This window comes from Podarcis raffonei, chromosome 13 (assembly GCF_027172205.1).
Source record: "Podarcis raffonei isolate rPodRaf1 chromosome 13, rPodRaf1.pri, whole genome shotgun sequence".
Classification (NCBI taxonomy): Eukaryota; Metazoa; Chordata; class Lepidosauria; order Squamata; family Lacertidae; genus Podarcis; species Podarcis raffonei.
Window position 1 is genome coordinate 46,498,651 of NC_070614.1, and position 18,001 is coordinate 46,516,651.

At 44.3% G+C, this 18,001-nt stretch overlaps 1 protein-coding gene across 1 annotated transcript; it reads right to left on the bottom strand.

Moving 5' to 3' along the window:
• Positions 1-5,305: 5,305 nt before the first annotated feature.
• On the bottom strand, positions 5,306-6,268 carry LOC128399101 (olfactory receptor 6C75-like). The gene has a single exon (XM_053360364.1). It carries the CDS (start codon positions 6,266-6,268, stop codon positions 5,306-5,308), a length of 963 nt encoding a protein of 320 aa, XP_053216339.1.
• Positions 6,269-18,001: the final 11,733 nt, after the last annotated feature.

Sequence of the window (18,001 nt, forward strand, 5' to 3'; positions counted from 1 at the left end):
GGCACCACCCCTGTCCTTTGCCTGTTTCAGTGATGGTCTGCAGTGATTAAAAAGGGGTCCATTTTCACAATAGGGTGTTCCAACCAGAAGGCCCAGTTTTCACAAGAACGGAGGTCGCATGAGGGTTGCTAGTCAAACCTTTGCTGAGCTGCAATTCCCAGCACCCTTAGTAAACTGCAGGTCCCAGAAATCTTTGGGGAAAGCCATGGTTTTTAAAGTGGTATAAGAGTGCATTAAATGTATGGTATAGGTGTGACCAGTGACTTGTAACCACTCTGGCAGAATACATGAACAGGGGCACAGGCTTCCTGGCTCAGAGGGTTGTTGTGCTGACAAAACTGCATAGCATTTCATTATATTTGCTGCCCCCTAGTGGCACTTAAAGGGTTATTTAATCTTCTACAGTAAAGAGTTCTTCCTAGAAAAAGATACAGTGATTGGTATGTGTGAAAGAAATAAAAACACAATTTCCTCAAAAAAGCTTAAGTTTTCTTAAAACAACCATACTGGGAGTAAAAGTGATTACCAGTATCCAGTTATGTAGAACAGAGTTTTCTGTTGCTTGAAATTCAAGAGGGACACATGATATGCCAAGTTCAATGACATTTGGAAACCAATGATTATTTTAAAAGAAATTGGTTTATTTGGGCTTCGGATACAACACAAAATGTTTCATGAGCCTATTTTAGTCAATTCCCTTTTCCCCTTCCTCTCGTTGTTTCAAACTCCAAGAACTTAAAAACACGTTTTCAGTCAAAAGCATATTTCAAAGCATCTTTCACCTGCTCATCGGCTGGGTGAGGACTGCAGGGCCTGCTCCATTCCAGGGCCTTTTCCAACTGGCCCAGGGGGCGTGGCCCAGGCCCTTATTTGGAACAAACTTTTGGGGAAGGGTGGGAAGTGTTCTGCCATTGCTTCCCTGTTCCAAGTGGTTAATGTGTTTTAAAATGCCCTCAAGCAGTCGGTGGCAATTTAAATTTTTATTTCTTTTTTCCTTTTTTCCTTTGTTGGGGGTGGGTAGGTGGGATGGGTATTTGGTTGGGGATTAATGTTAGTATAATTGTTTTGTTTTTGTTGTTTGTTGTTTTATTGGTTCTGTATAGTTTGTGTTTTGTTTTTAAGGGGCGGGATCAGGGCTGCCTGGGAGTGGGGCCCCAGCCAATACGACGGCTGGGACAAGTTCCACAGGGGGGGAAGCACTGGGACATCCGATCTCGGTGATCATGGGCAGGAGGAGGAGTTACGCTAAGACCAGACCATGTCATTACCGAGGAGGCAGGTTTAGTCGTTGTTTGAAGACTATCCCTGCCTCCGGGTCTGGCCTTGACCGGATGGATACTGGAATCAACAGGGGAAACCCACATGACCTGAAGGTGTTGCTGTGTAATGCCAGGTCAATGATGAATAAAACCACTGCCATCCACGACCTGGGTGTGGATGGAGGATTTGACCTGGCATGTGTGACAGAGACCTGGTTGGAGGAAGCAGATGGGCCTGTCCTTGCCGCTGCTTGCCCACCAGGTTTCTCTTACGCACAGCAACCCAGGTCATGTGGGCGGGGAGGGGGGGTTGCAGTGATTTTTAGGAAGTCACTAGCTTGCACCAGGTGTCCTACTGGGAAGATCCAGTTTTCTGAGTGCATCTTCTGGAAGTTGGGCAATAGGGGCAGTACAGGATTCCTTTTGGTGTACCGACCTCCCCGCTGCACCAAGGATTCCCTGTCTGAGCTGCTTCAGGTCGTGGTGGATTTTCTCCTGGAGACACCTAGTTTGGTTGTCCTAGGGGATTTTAACATCCATGCCGACACGACCTTACAAGGGGCTGCTCGGGACTTCGTGGAAAGCATGGCCTCCATGGGGCTGTCCCTGAATAAGTTTGGCCCAACTCATAGTCATGGACATGCCTTAGACCTGGTGTTCACCTCTAGTGACGTGGGTGATCTGACACTAAGTAAAAGTGAAACAAAAGAAGTGCCATGGTCAGATCACTTCCTGGTGCAACTGGACTTCTCCGCGACCCTTCCCCTCTGCAGGGAGGTGGGACCAATTCGGATGGTCCGCCCCACCACTTAATGGATCCAAATGGTTTCCAGAGAGTGGTAGGGGATGCTTTATCCCATGTTGATGGCCTTTCAGCTGATTCCCTGGTGGCCCGCTGGAATGCGGAGTTAACCAGGGCTATCGACTGTCTGGCTCCGAAGTGCCCTCTCCAATTGCATGGAGCCCGGACAGCCCCGTGGTTTTCTTTGGAGCTGAGGGCGATGAAACAATCGCTGAGACGGCTAGAGCGTCGGTGGCAAAAAACTCACTCCCAATCTGACCGGACACAGGATAGAGCTCAACGTCAAGCCTACCAAGTGGCGATAGCGACGGCGAAGAAGACTTTCTTCACCGCCTCTATTGCATCTGCAGAAAATAGTAGCAGGAGACTCTTTCAGGTGGTTCACAATTTAACGGAACCACCTTTACCACCGGGGCCTTGTAAAGACCCCAAGATCTCCTGCAACGATTTTGCAAAGTTTTTTGCAGATAAAATCACTCATATTCGGTAGGAGCTAGACACCACCATGGGAGCAGGGCCAGGGCGGGAGAGTGCTAGCGCTCTGTCTGGTCAAGTTGCATGGAATCAATTTCAATCCGTTACCCCCGAGGATGTGGACAGGCTGCTTGGACGCGTGAAACCAACCACCTGTCTCCTTGATCCTTGCCCATCCTGGCTAATAAAAGCAAGCCGGGAAGGGCTGGGCGATGGGCTCTGCGGGGTGGTGAATGCTTCCATCTGTGAGGGAACATTCCCAGATCCGCTGAAAGAGGCGGTCATTAAACCGCTTCTTAAAAAACCATCTTTAGACCCGGCCAGTATGGCCAACTATCGCCCAGTCTCAAATCTTCCATTCTGGGCAAGGTGATTGAGCGTGTGGTTGCTGAACAACTCCAGGCACGCCTGGAGGATGTGGACCATTTGGATCCCTTCCAATCGGGATTCAGGCCTCATCATGGGACTGAAACTGCCTTGGTCGCGCTGGTTGATGATCTCCGGCGAGCTAGGGACAAAGGTGAGAGTTGTTTCCTAGTTCTGCTGGATCTCTCAGCGGCCTTTGATACCATCGACCATAATATCCTTCTGGACCGTCTAGAGGGGCTGGGTGCTGGGGGCACTGTTATACAGTGGTTTTGCTCCTTCCTCCTGGGCCGTGTTCAGAAAGTGGTGGTGGGGGATGAGTGTTCAGACCCCTGGGCCCTCATTTGTGGGGTGCCTCAGGGTTCCGTCCTCTCCCCCATGCTTTTTAACATCTATATGAAGCCGCTGGGAGAGATCATCAGGGGGGTTGGACTGGGTGTCCATCAATATGCAGATGATACCCAGCTCTACCTCTCTTTCAAATCAGAACCAGTGAAGGCGGTGAAGGTCCTGTGTGAGTGCCTGGAGGCGGTTGGAGGATGGATGGCGGCTAATGGATTGAGGTTGAATCCTGACAAGACAGAAGTACTGTTTTTGGGGGACAGGGGGCGGGCTGGTGTGGAGGACTCCCTGGTCCTGAATAGGGTAACTGTGCCCCTGAAGGACGAGGTGCGCAGCCTGGGAGTCATTTTGGACTCACAGCTGTCCATGGAGGCGCAGGTCAATTCTGTATCCAGGGCAGCTGTCTACCAACTCCACCTGGTACGCAGGCTGAGACCCTACCTGCCCACGGACTGTCTCGCCAGAGTGGTGCATGCTCTGGTTATCTCCCGCTTGGACTACTGCAATGCGCTCTACGTGGGGCTACCTTTGAAGGTGACTCGGAAACTACAACTAATCCAGAATGTGGCAGCTAGACTGGTGACTGGGGGCAGCCGCCGAGACCACATAACACCGGTCTTGAAAGACCTACATTGGCTCCCAGTACATTTCTGAGCACAATTCAAAGTGCTGGTGTTGACCTTTAAAGCCCTAAACAGCCTCAGCCCAGTATACCTGAAGGAGCGTCTCCACCCCCATCGTTCTGAGGTCCAGCGCTGAGGGCCTTCTGGCGGTTCCCTCATTGCGAGAAGCAAAGCTACAGGGAACCAGGCAGAGGGCCTTCTCGGTAGTGGCGCCTGCCCTGTGGAACGCCCTCCCATCAGATGTCAAAGCGATAAATAACTACCTGACATTCAGAAGACATCTTAAGGCAGCCCTGTTCAGGGAAGTTTTTAATCTGTGATATTTTAGTGTATTTTTGGTTTCTATAGAAGCCGCCCAGAGTGGATGGGGAAACCCAGCCAGATGGGCGGGGTAAAAATAATAAATTATTATTATTATTATTACTTGTTCCACAAAGCTGTACACAGAAGTGGTCATAAGAGGAAAAACCACATTGTTGAGAATGGCCACAGCCTTATTGAATGGCTGTACTGCTCTGGTTTCATGTACATAGAGATGAAGCTTCCATCGGAGCAAAGTGTTGTGGTGAATGCTTCCTACCATGAATGGCCACATATGTTCCAGGTTGGCTTGCTCTAGATTTCCAGCCCTGGATGCAGATTTGGCCTAAAAGGCCTCAAACCAGGTTTTACTATATATAAATAATATGAATAAATTTTTATTTGTATCCCACCCCCACCCCACCCCCCGGCCAAAGCTGGGCTCAGAGCAGCTAACAACAAGTAAAAATAGTACAGTGTACATAAAATCACAGTCAATTAATTAAAATACATTCTTAAATGAGTTCAGAATCAAATTAATGGCAACCATTGGGTTAGAGTTCTATGCAGATTACAGAAGGAGAGAGGGAGTTATACTGTGCCTTGGCCAAAGGCCTGGCGGTACAGCTCCGTCTTGCAGGCCCTGCAGAAAGATGTCAAGTCTCTTGTGACAGAGCATTCCACCAGATATGGGCCACGGCCGAAAAAGCCCTGGCTCTGGTCGAGGCCAGCCTAACCTCCCTGTGGTCAGGGATCTCCAAGATGTTTTTATTTGATGACTGAAAGGTCCTCTGTGGGACATACCAGGAGAGGTGGTCCCGTAGGTATGAGGGTCCTTGTCAGCCAAAGTTCATCAAAACTCTGGCACCTCTCAGGTGGGCACCATTGCCAATATAAGAGAGCAAGGGAGAGGTTCATGGTGAGTTCTGGCATCTCTTTTTATAGAAAAATAACACTGCCTAAAACTATGATTCTATAATTTTCTGACTATGAAATAAGAATCTGGTTATAATTCAGAGGTTTTCCACACCAATGAAGGCTTTTGTTTTAATGAGAAAACTATTTATTAGGGCTTCTGAAACTCCATAAGAAGTATCATGGGTCTATTTTAACCAGTTCATAACTCCCCCTTCCTTCCATCATTTCAAACTGCATGAGTTTCTCTGCATTTTATTAAATACATGCTTGCAGGCAAAAGCATTTTTCAAAGCATCTTGGACCTGCCTGTTCCTCAGGCTGTATACAAAGGGGGTCATTAGAGGACAAACCACATTGTTAAGAATGGCCACAACTTTGTTGAAGTTTTGCCCACCATCCCGCTCAGGTATGATGTACATAGAGATGCAGCTTCCATAGGCAACAGTGACAATGGTGACGTGGGAAGCACAGGTGGAAAAGGCCTTCTGCCTCCCTGCAGCACTTGGGATGTGGAGAACAGTTGAGATTATATTCACATAGGACACAACGGTGATAGTGAAAGTCCCCAGTACTGTAAACACCGAAATAATAAAGTCGGAGAGCTCCAAGAAATGTGTGTCACCACAGAGAAGATGGAGTAATGCTTTGCTGTCGCAGAAGAAATGGTCAATGATGTTGGAGCCACAAACAGGAAATTGAACATATAGCAGAGTTTGAGCCAAAATCACAGCAAGTGACCCAATCCAAGAGAACAGCACCAAAAGTGTGCAGAACTTCTCATTCATGATGGTGGTGTATCTTAGGGGGTTGCAGATGGCCATATATCGGTCAAAGGACATCACAGTCAGCAGGAAGAAATCTGTGGTGCCCAGGAAGAAATAGAAAAAGTATTGACTTATACATCCAGCATACGAGATTGTTTTCCTGCCAGATGCAAGGTTGAACAACGCCTTTGGGATGGCAGCAGTGGTGTATCCAATCTCCAAGATGGCATAATTCCGGAGGAAGAAATACATGGGTGTCCTGAGGCGGAAATCCATGAGAGTGATGGTGATAATGATCATGTTTCCCGTTACAGCCATCAGGTACATGATTAAGAAAAGGACAAAGAGAAATATCTCTAGTTTGCCATTCTCAGTGAATCCCAGCAGTAGAAATTCATTGATCTTTGTTTGGTTCTCCATAAAGTCTTGACTTGCCTTGAGTTATCTGCTGGCAAAAGATGAGTATAGATAAGTAGCATTATTATCATTATCATTATGAAGTTAAGCCAAGCCTGCCTGGATCAGACCACAGAATCATATAGTTCAGCCTCCTGTTTCCTACATTGACTCAGAATCGGATTCATAGAATCACAGAGTTGAAAGGGACCACAAGGGTCATCTAGTCAAAACACCTGCAATGCAAAAATCTTTTTGCCCAGTGTGGGACTTGAACCCAAGACCCTAAGATTAAGAGTCTCATGCTCTAAATAATCTAAATAAATAATCTGGAGCTAAATAATCTGTGGAAATTCACACAACTGGATTCAACCAGCCATACCTGCAAAGGTAGAGGGAAAATGTCCATTTACAAGTGTCATTTTTATCCAAAGCACACATGCAAAGAGTCAAGCACACATGCAAACACTGAACTGATCACTTGCAAAGTCCTTGTCTGACAACATATCTGAAAAGAAATTAATTGGGACCACCAATATTTATTGGTAATTAACATTCACACAAATGGTTAGTACTTCCACTTAATGAAGACTTAATAACTGTGCTTGTAAGATAGTGTGTGAGGAAGACAGTGAATTTGCACATCACCATGATCGGTCCTAACTTAGGCTGAGTGAGGCAGTTACCTTATGGAACAGAAGCTGAATGGTATCAGTGCAATGTTGAGGATAGAGTTGTGGATACCACAAGCCCTGCCATATTTTCCTTCAGCTAAAGTTTGGCAGAGGACTTCACTGTTTCACCAGTGTTGATGTAAGAGTCAGCTGCCACAGTATAGGCAGTTTCTGTACCTGGAGGGAAGATGACATCATGCCCTTTGCCACATGCTCCGTAATACCTCATCTCACCATGTCCATTGTATTGTGACTGCCTCTGCCCGGAAAGAGAGTCTGACTTCACTGTGACAATGGTTGGATTACCAAAATCACAATATGAGCCAATGGGATTGTGGCAGGAAATTGCTACAACAGCTTTGCTAACCATCACGGAGCTCAGATCAGAAAATTACCATGTACGGCGTTTGTGGCTTGAAGTCAGAGTACATAGAAGCCTTCCTGCCCAAAATGGTTGTGAGAGAGCTCAAAGATTTCAAAAAGTGTGTAATTGGAGTCCAGCCACAGTGCCTAAAGGAACACAGGTAGAAGGGAGGAAATACTATGACTATAATGGCAAAAGTGGTCAAATTCTGCTATAAATAGTAATAGTAACAATAATAATAACAAAAAAAATATTTATACCCTACCCATCTGGCTGGGTTTCCCCAGCCACTCTGGGCCACTTACAGCATATATAAAAATTGTAAAACATCAGACATTAAACATTTCCTGATACAGGGCTGCCTTCAGCTGTCTTCCTTTAAAAGAGCATAGCTGGCATTCACCCCTCAAGTCTTTCCCCTTCAATCTGAGGGTGTTTTTTTGGGAGAGGGAGGGGGGAGTATTATAGATGTACTATATGTAATCGAAATAGGATTTTGGCTCACATCTCCTTCACATGCCTTAATTCTGTTTCTACATCTATTTGATCCTTTAAAAATAATAGTCCTGCCAAACAGATAAACACAGATATATAGATATGCTCTCACACACTGATGAAGCCCTTATTATGCAGTTAAATGTGTGTTTTCCTGATATTTATACAGGGCTGGACACATACCTGTTCATGAGATCAGTTGTCCCCCAGAAAAGGCAGGGTTTATGAGTGACTTTTTAGGGTAGGTAAAGGCATGTTGGGTGGATGGCAGGTTTACCATTCCATTCCAAATTGCTAGGGATTTCTGCCATAAAATGTTTTTTTTGGGGGGGGGGTTGTAAAAGAAATAAGATGAAAGGGGAGAGAAGAAATTTTTAGCCACCACTCTGCTTTCTGGGTGCTGCTGCACTCAGGTCCTACATACAGCTTTCCTGTAGGCATATAACAGGTTGTAGGTTGCCTTGATATTGCCAGTTGGAAGATGGGATCTATATCTTTGTACCAAAGGAAAGGGCCTTCAACCTACTACAAACATTGCTGCCACTCATTCACCACCCTACAGCCTCCCTAATTTGCCAGCCACTTTGTAAAAAAAGACCACACGTGTTCAGATTTCCTCCTCTTCAGATAGTCTTTGAAGGCTTCATAGACCTTCTCATTCCTCAAACTATAAATAAAAGGGTTCAAAAATGGTATAAATGCTCCAGTAAGGACTGCAACTCCCTTCTGGACATCCCAAGACCATCCCTGGCTGGGCAAGGAGTACATGAATATTGCACTGCCATAAAAGATGGATGTGGCTCTGCTGTGAGAAGCGCAGGTTGGCAATGTCTTTTGCTGACCTTTTATGGACTACATATGCAAGATGGTGGCAATGATGTAGACATGAGTGACACCCGTGACAGACAAGGAGATTACTAACACCAGTCCAGACAGAATGCCCTCCAGAGCTGGAAGGAGCTGCACCTAATCTCAATGAAGTTTTATCATTGGAGCATAGTTGCAGAAAAGATGGTCTATGACATCATCGCCAAAGAAGGACAACCGAGTCAGCAAAAGCGTGGGAGCAAAGTTGTTAAGGAAAGCGTCAACATTTTTCACATTACTGTACATTGTTGTTAAATGTGTGTTGTTGAAGGCTTTCAAAACTTCCTAATAACAGTAATAACACATCAATGGGGGGGGGGTTGTTTTTCAAAAATTTCAGTTCTCGAAATTTTGGAATGCTGTTCTCCAGCCAAGTAGTGGGTGCATATGTGCATATACTGGGATAAAAAGTCCATAAAAATGCACACATTGGTGACAATAACATGTCAAAGTTCATTATATTATGATAAATTGCTTTAAAAAAACATGTAGATTAGGAAGAAATGTGCACATTAGGAGAATTTTTTTCACGAAGACTTGCTGATTTGCCAAAATTTTGTACCAGTTAACTATTTAATCATATAGCTTGGCACTGATAATACCCTAGATATCTCTCTCTCTCAAAAAAAAGGAATAATTGACATGTTTGCCCATAATGAAAATAAGAAAACTCTGAATACATTTATAAAGCAAAGCAGCATAATATGCTATAATATGCCTCACCTTGGTATGATGCAGCTATCAGCACCAGATCTATAATATAGATTTCCTATGTCACTTAAATCTTATCATGGCTGGGTGTCTTCCATCATCCTCTCCATAGAATACTAGTGAGACAAGCTTTATTTAAAGATCCCTTGGGAGGAGGATGTTCATCTTAAGTGGAACAAAGTTGCCTTAATTTGTATAGATTAGCCTTCTCCAACCCATGCTCTCCACATGTTTGGACCACAGCTCCCAGCAGCCACTGCCAGATTCAGAGGGTCCCAAATTCAATCTCCAGGTTAGGAGCTGATGATTATTCCACTCTTTCCCAGGCCTATCTGAAGTTGGTAGCAATTGAACCCAGGACTTTCTGTGTGCAAATCAGATGCTCTACCACTCAGCCCTCCCCGCCCCCCACAGTGGAATATGTTGCATCCATAACTAAGGACAGGAGACAATTGGTCATGTGCAGGAAGTCCCCAATTGTTATTTATATATAAAAAAACATACACACTGGACATGTCAGCATGTTGGGCAAAGCAAGAAAACGACTAGAAAGGATGGTTATAAATGTTGCCCAAGGACCCTTTTAGAAGATGACAAAAATGTATCTTTGGATCTCTGTACATCAGTGGTTGTTAACTTTGGTAGGACCACAGGTTAGCTACCCTTGCTCTGTCTATAGGCATCAGCCCTGTCCTTTGCCTGTTTCAGTGATGGTCTGCAGTGATTAAAAAGGGGTCCATTTTCACAATAGGGTGTTCCAACCAGAAGGCCCAGTTTTCACAAGAACGGAGGTCGCATGAGGGTTGCTAGTCAAACCTTTGCTGAGCAGCAATTCCCAGCACCCTTAGTAAACTGCAGGTCCCAGAAATCTTTGGGGAAAGCCATGGTTTTTAAAGTGGTATAAGAGTGCATTAAATGTATGGTATAGGTGTGACCAGTGACTTGTAACCACTCTGGCAGAATAAATGAACAGGGGCACAGGCTTCCTGCCTCAGAGGGTTGTTGTGCTGACAAAACTGCATAGCATTTCATTATATTTGCTGCCCCCTAGTGGCACTTAAAGGGTTATTTAATCTTCTACAGTAAAGAGTTCTTCCTAGAAAAAGATACAGTGATTGGTATGTGTGAAAGAAATAAAAACACAATTTCCTCAAAAAAGCTTAAGTTTTCTTAAAACAACCATACTGGGAGTAAAAGTGATTACCAGTATCCAGTTATGTAGAACAGAGTTTTCTGTTGCTTGAAATTCAAGAGGGACACATGATATGCCAAGTTCAATGACTTTTGGAAACCAATGATTATTTGAAAAGAAATTGGTTTATTTGGGCTTCGGATATACCACAAACTGTTTCATGAGCCTATTTTAGTCAGTTCACGTTTCCCCTTCCTCTCGTTGTTTCAAACTCCATGAACTTAAAAACATGTTTTCAGTCAAAAGCATATTTCAAAGCATATTTCACCTGCTTCTTCCACAAAGCTGTACACAGAAGTGGTCATAAGAGGACATACCACATTGTTGAGAATGGCCACAGCCTTACTGAAAGGCTGTACTGCTCTGGTTTCATGTACAGATGCAGCTTCCATCGAAGCAAAGTGTTAAAGTGTTGTGGTGAATGCTTCCTACCATGAATGGCCACATATGTTCCAGGTTGGCTTGCTCTAGATTTCCAGCCCTGGATGCAGATTTGGCCTACAAGGCCTCAAACCAGGTGTTGTTTTTTTTATATAAATAATAATAATAAATTTTTATTTGTATCCCACTCTCCCCGGCCAAAGTCGGGCTCAGAGCGGCTAACAACCACTAAAAATAGTACAGTGTATATGAAATCACAGTCAATTAATTAAAATACATTCTAACATGAATTCAGAATCAAATTAATGGCAACCATTGGGTTAGAGTTGTATGAGGATTACAGAACGAGAGAGGGAGTTAGACTGTGCCTTGGCCAACATCCTGGTGGTACAGCTGTCTTGCAGGCCCTGCAGAAGGATGTCAAGTCTCTTGTGACAGAGCATTCCACCAGATATGGGCCACGGCCGAAAAAGCCCTGGATCTGGTCGAGGCCAGCCTAACCTCCCTGTGGCCCAGGATCTCCAAGATGTTTTTATTTGAAGACTGAAAGGTCCTCTGTGGGACATACCAGGAGAGGTGGTCCCATAGGTAAGAGGGTCCTTGTCAGCCAAAGTTCATCAAAACCCTGGAACCTCTCAGGTGAGCACTATTGCCAATATAAGAGAGCAAGGGAGAGGTTCATGGTGAGTTCTGGCATCTCTTTTTATATAAAAAAAACACTGCCTAAAACTATGATTCTATGATTTTCTGACTATGAAATAAGAATCTGGTGATAATTCAGAGGTTTTCCACACCAATGAAGGCTTTTGTTTTAACGAGAAAACTATTTATTTCGGCTTCTGAAACTCCATAAGAAGTATCATGGGTCTATTTTAACCAGTTCATAACTCCCATTCCTTCAATCATTTCAAACTGCATGAGTTTCTCTGCATTTTATTAAATACATGCTTGCAGGCAAAAGCATTTTTCAAAGCATCTTGGACCTGCCTGTTCCTCAGGCTGTACACAAAGGGGGTCATTAGAGGACAAACCACATTGTTAAGAACGGCCACAACCTTGTTGAAGTTTTGCCCACCATCTCGTTCAGGTATGATGTACATAGAGATGCAGCTTCCATAGGCGACGGTGACAATGGTGATGTGGGAAGCACAGGTGGAAAAGGCCTTCTGCCTCCCTGCAGCACTTGGGATGTGGAGAACAGTGGAGATTATATTCACATAGGACACAACGGTGATAGCAAAAGTCCCCAGTACTGTAAACACTGAAATAATAAAGTCAGAGAGCTCCAAGAAATGTGTGTCACCACAGAGAAGATGGAGTAATGGTTTGGCCAAGTGCTGGAAGTCCCCAATTGTTATATATATATATAAAACATACACACTAGACCTGTCAGCATGTTGAGGAAAGCAAGAAAACAACTAGAAAGAGTGGTTATATATTTTGCCCAAGGACCCTTTTAGAAGATGGCAAAAATGTATCTTTCGATCTCTGTACATCAGTGGTGGTTAACTTTGGTAGGACCACAGGTTAGCTACCCTTGCTCTGTCTATAGACATCACCCCTCTCCTTTGCCTGTTTAAGTGACAGTCTGCAGTGATTAAAATGGGTCCATTTTCCACACACCTTCCTCCCAAAGAAATGCTTTGCAGACATTTTATTTATTTAAATGAGTTGTACACTCCCTTACAGTGGAGTTTACAGTTTTATGGTGAGTGTTTCAGTCTCCTGAAATAGCTGTTTGCCAGTTCTTCATGCTTGCAGTGGCCTGACCGCCATCAATGGATTCCTTGTAGCCCATCTCTCCTCTCCTCTCTCATTCCTTGAATGCTTTCCAAAAGTACTTTATAAGTATCTAAATGTGCTCTCACCCAGATATGGCTAGCTGGTATCACTGAGAGCAAAAGTAGGGAACTGAGGGTGCCGACAAGTGGTGTTTAATTTTAATTTTACTTTTATCCAGAATACTGAAAAGGTTGTGTGATGGGATGGTGAGCTGCTTGTGCGTAAAATCCTAGTCCCTCAGAGTTTGGCTAAGTCCACAAACCTCTGTCTGTGACGGAGCTCCTTAAGCATGCCTCCATCAGTCGCTCGTAGAATCGGACAGTGGGCGTTTACGGAACTTCTTCCAGCATAAAAGCTCCTTAATGGAAACGCGTCTTCTGGACTCTCGGCGTGACAGTTTCCGGCGAGGAGTAGGTGTCCCTATGGGAGGTCCTGAAACCTCCCCACTATTTTCGCTGGAAGTGTCTCTGAGCCCTCCCTCCCACTCACTTTCCCTTGGAACTCCTCCACCTCTCCCCCTGCTGGTTCCCTCCTCAGCCGAATAGTCTCTCTCAGCCTCTGTGAGCCCTTTCACCTCCTGCTTCTCCGATGGCAGTTCCCTGACAGGTTGTCATAAAAGTGATTTTGTCAAAGTGGAAAGTGTTTGTTCATTTCTAAAGAGAGCTGCTTTTTTCAGAAATGAATACAAATGACAACAGTTTTGCAAAGGAGTGCTGATTTAAAAGGTATATCATTTTACATTGATGTTTAAGTTAGGGGACTTAGTTTGTTAAAAAACCACCCATCCCAGTATTCATAGACTATCTAAAAGTACTGCAGGAAACTTTGCTATATAATAAACTTTAAACTTTATTATATATTTTCTTAAGCTCCAAGTCTACTCATTAATTTCTTAATAATAATAGTAGTAGTATCTATGCTGAAATACCTCTATGAATCAAGGTGTGCTTCTTATTCATTTTCTGGGCGGAAGCTCTTAATATTAATTATAAAAAATCGAAAGTCCTTCACTTCACTCGTTCCCGCAAACTCAAGCTGGAGCCGCTTAAGATCACAGGTGGCTACTTAGAAAAGGTAAAAGCCTTTAAATATCTAGGCTTAATATTCACTTATAATCTCTCCTGGACCACCCATCTACAATCTGCCTTTCTCGCCGCAACCAATGCCATTGACCTCCAATGCCATTGTCCGATTTTACCACCAGAAGGGCGGCAAACACCTTCCAGCAGCAATTCAAATATTCAATGCCAAAGTTGTTCCTAAATTATTATATGGCTGTGAAGTATGGACTACAGCAATATCAGGTAACTTGGATCGCCCACTTCATAGGTTTCTGAGATCTCTTTCCGGTGTCCCGAGATGCGTCTCAGGTGCAGCCCTACGACTTGAGTTCGCCCAGCCCTCATGTGGGAGCCAGGAAGTCATGGCAAAGGTTTGTAGTGCCACCTGGTGTCTTGCTGACCCAGTGACAAGCATGTCTGTGCCTTACCATGTATTGGGATTGTATTGACCTTAAATGGAGTTGTGTTTCCTCTGGGCAGTGATGACCCTCTATGGTGTGGGTGGGTTTAAGCCTTGGCCGGATGAGGTAACATGAGACACTGGAATGCAGCCATGCGGCTGGAGAGAACAAAGGATAATAAAGTGACCGGAGGAGAGGAGAAGATGTCTGAATGAGCTGTCCTCAGTACATGAAAATATGCTAGCTTTCTGCGTCTTTATTTTATGCTAAAATAAACGCCATTTGGAACAGCTGGACTGCTACAAGTGGTGCCCCGTGTGAGGCTGAATAAAAGATACGACTGAGGTTTTTAAAAGAGAGCTAAGAAGCAAGATTAAAGCAAACAGTCTGAGGCCAGACTGTGAGAAGATTTTTGATCCAAGCAGTGGATATCATCGACTTACCTCGCCCGGCAAGGGTTGCAAGCGCTATTCATCTTCGGATCCATGGTGAGTCGATCCCTTAAATATTGATTTTAGAAAAATGGGCAGCTCTTTGACTACTCCCCAACAGAAATTTTTAAAAGACTTAAAATTTCTCCTCTCCTGCAACAAATTGGAAGTTCCTGAGGGAGATTTGATACAGCTCATTCTGGCAATTGATGAACATTGTCCCTGGTTTCCTGCAGATGGGACTTGGGAATTAAAACAATGGGATAAGATTGGAACACATTTTCATGGGCATCCCAGCATTGGTGTTCGGAATTTAAATGCATGGTGCAAGGTTCGATATGCTATGGGTTCTTTATCACCAAAAAATATCTCCATGGCTGCATTGCCAATACAACCTTCAGCTTCTTTAATTCAGCCTGCTGTCCTGCCATGTGTTCCAGCCCTTGCTTTGCCTGCAGCCCCAGATCCCAAACCTCTGGACTGCAGTTCCTCACCAGAAGACCCAAATCTGCAAAAATACCGTGGTCTGGCTGGAAATGATCCTGCTCTTCCAGCAGCAAAACCAGCTACCCCATTGCAATGTGCAGTACTTGCCTGTAACTTAACTCAGGATACTATGGCATTCCCTGTTATTGTGCCACCTGCTGGTGCTCCAGCAGGAACTCAAGCCCAGCTTTTGGTGCCAGATGACATCAAGCTTTTGGCACGTACAGTTTTACCCCCATCAGCTGGTGTATTGTTTGCTCACGAATGGGAAATTGCCTGTGGTGCTTATGCTCCTGCTTTACTGCAACAAGCAAGAGGGAATAATCCTAATCTTACCCTCGCAGATGTCATAGATGCCATGATGGGGCATGGCCCCTTTGCTCAGGCTTCAGTACAAGCCACACTGCTGCAGATCTTATTGAGGGATACTGCTCTTGCTGCTAAACAAGCAATGAGAAAAATCCCAGAACCCACCAGTATTCAGTCTACATGGGTTTCAATCAGACAAGGACCTAGAGAATCATATTCTTCCTTTATGGACAGGCTGATTACAGCAGTGAGTAGCCAAATTGAAAATCCTGAAGCCAAACAAATAATTATCAAACAATTGGCCTTTGAAAATGCCAATGAGGAATGTAAAGCTGCATTACAACTGATTATACACCTTCCTGCCACTACGATGCTACGCATTTGCCAGTCTGTAGGTACAGCCACCCACAAGGCTCATTTGCTGGCAGCAGCGCAAAATAAAAACCAGCCTGTAGCCATCGATACAACGTTTCCAGCTTGGCAAACCAAGATCACTGATACCTCAGTGTGGGTAGAACAGTGGCCTCCACCAAAAGAAAAAACCGCAGCAATGGCACCATCTCATTTCTGAACAGCTTATTTCTGAACAATTGACTTGCGGCCACATTGAACCATTTTCATCCCACTGGCTCCAGCAGACAGGAACAGTTTGCTTTTACATTGCCAGTATATAACAAATTGCAATCCACCCAGCGATATCAGTGGGTTGTCCTGCCACAACAGCATGCGGAACTCCCCTACACTTTGCCAACATTTTGTGAATGAAGCATTGAAACCTTTCCGCATGCGCCACCTAGAGGTGCTGAACACAAGCTGCATCTGGCAGTATTTGCTACACCATTGCTGCCAACAGGAAATTTATATGCTCAGATGGACAAGAAGAAGACTATCTGCATTATAGAATGGTTACATTTACCTCATACCCCTTTGAAGAACATTTATTCCGTAATTGAATCCACATCAGACAATTGTTATCAAAGGACGTTCACGTGCTATAACTTTGAGCAGTTTTGATGTTGCATCAATTTATATGCCGTTTTCACAGACTGAACAGCATCATTTATTGATCACAAATGCTGCCATGCAAATTGCTTTGGCTGATTTTATAGGTCATCATTTTTAATCCTCCAAAGGATGACCGTTTGATAATTTCTGACACAGGTCACCTATGTTTTGACTAACCCCTTGTCTCTCACACCTCTCCCCTCTGCACTAACCCTTTTCACGGATGGAACGAAAAATAGGGGGGTGGTGACATGGGAAGAGGGAGGAAAATGGAAAAGTTATTTACCCCTCCACAGACTTCTGCCCAGCGAGCAGAGCTAGCGGCTGTGATTCTTGCCTTTCAATCCTTTCCTACTCAACCTTTCAATCTTATTGTGGATACTCAGTATGTATATCGCCTTTTGCTATTTTACCAATATCTTATATAACTCCTTCCTTGGATTCTGACTTGTTTTCCTTGTTTCTTGCCCTGCAGGCCTTACTTCAGCACAGAGAGTTCCCTTATTATGTTGCACATCTTCACTCCCACACATCACACCCAGGGTATTTAGCAGAGGGAAATTCAAGAGCAGATTCAGCTCTGAAGAACATTTCTGCCTTTTCTCTCTTTTCTGATGCTATACTAGGTCATAACACCTTTCATCTCCCTGCGAAAGCATTGGCTAAGCAGTTTTCTATTCCTTTGGCCCAAGCTAGGGATATAGTTTCCCAATGTGCTTCCTGTTCTAAATCTCAGCTGGCCATTCCTTTTGATGCTGTCAATCCTAGGGGCACGTCTGCATTGGCGTGTTGGCAGATGGATGTCACACACACACCTGTGTTGGCTCCACTGTCCAAGGTTCACCTCACGGTGGACACCCACTCTGGATTCATATGGGCTACGCCCATGAGGGGGAAAACAGCTCGGCATGTCATTCAGCACACTATCCGCTGTTTCTCAGTCATGGGTAAACCTACGCGTATCAAAACTGATAATGGTCCAGCATATATTTCTAAAACATTTTCGGAATTTTGTATGTTGTGGAATGTGAAATTAACTCATGGTGTGCCTGTTAATGGATCTTTTCAATTTACTAATATCATATCCCCTAAGCAAACTTTTTGGCCTCCAGTACAATTGACCCTCCATGAGCCTGCCCCCATTTGTTTTCAAATTAAAGAGGGAAAGAATCATAGGGCATATATCCAAACTGTCCATATACATTGAAATTCATGTTTAATAGCTCTTGTTCTCTTACAGGAACATACAGTGACCAATCTCAGTGCTATAGAAGCGATACCAGTGCATGGCTAAAAACTAGAAAGGAAGCCTACCATGCAGCATGGAATCAGAATTCTTATATTCTTGGCTTCCGGATGGAAGTTGGCTTCGACATTTATTGATTATAGTGATTATTATAGTAGTTATTTGCATTATTTTGTGTTGCTATATACAATGTATTCCTTCTTTAATTTCTGTATGTACTGCATGGTTCTCCAGTCGCTCGACATAACCATTAGACTGACATTTATGCTTAAAATATAAAGAAAGAGGGCATGTGGGAGCCAGGAAGTCATGGCAAAGGTTGTAGTGCCACCTGGTGTCTTGCTGACCCAGT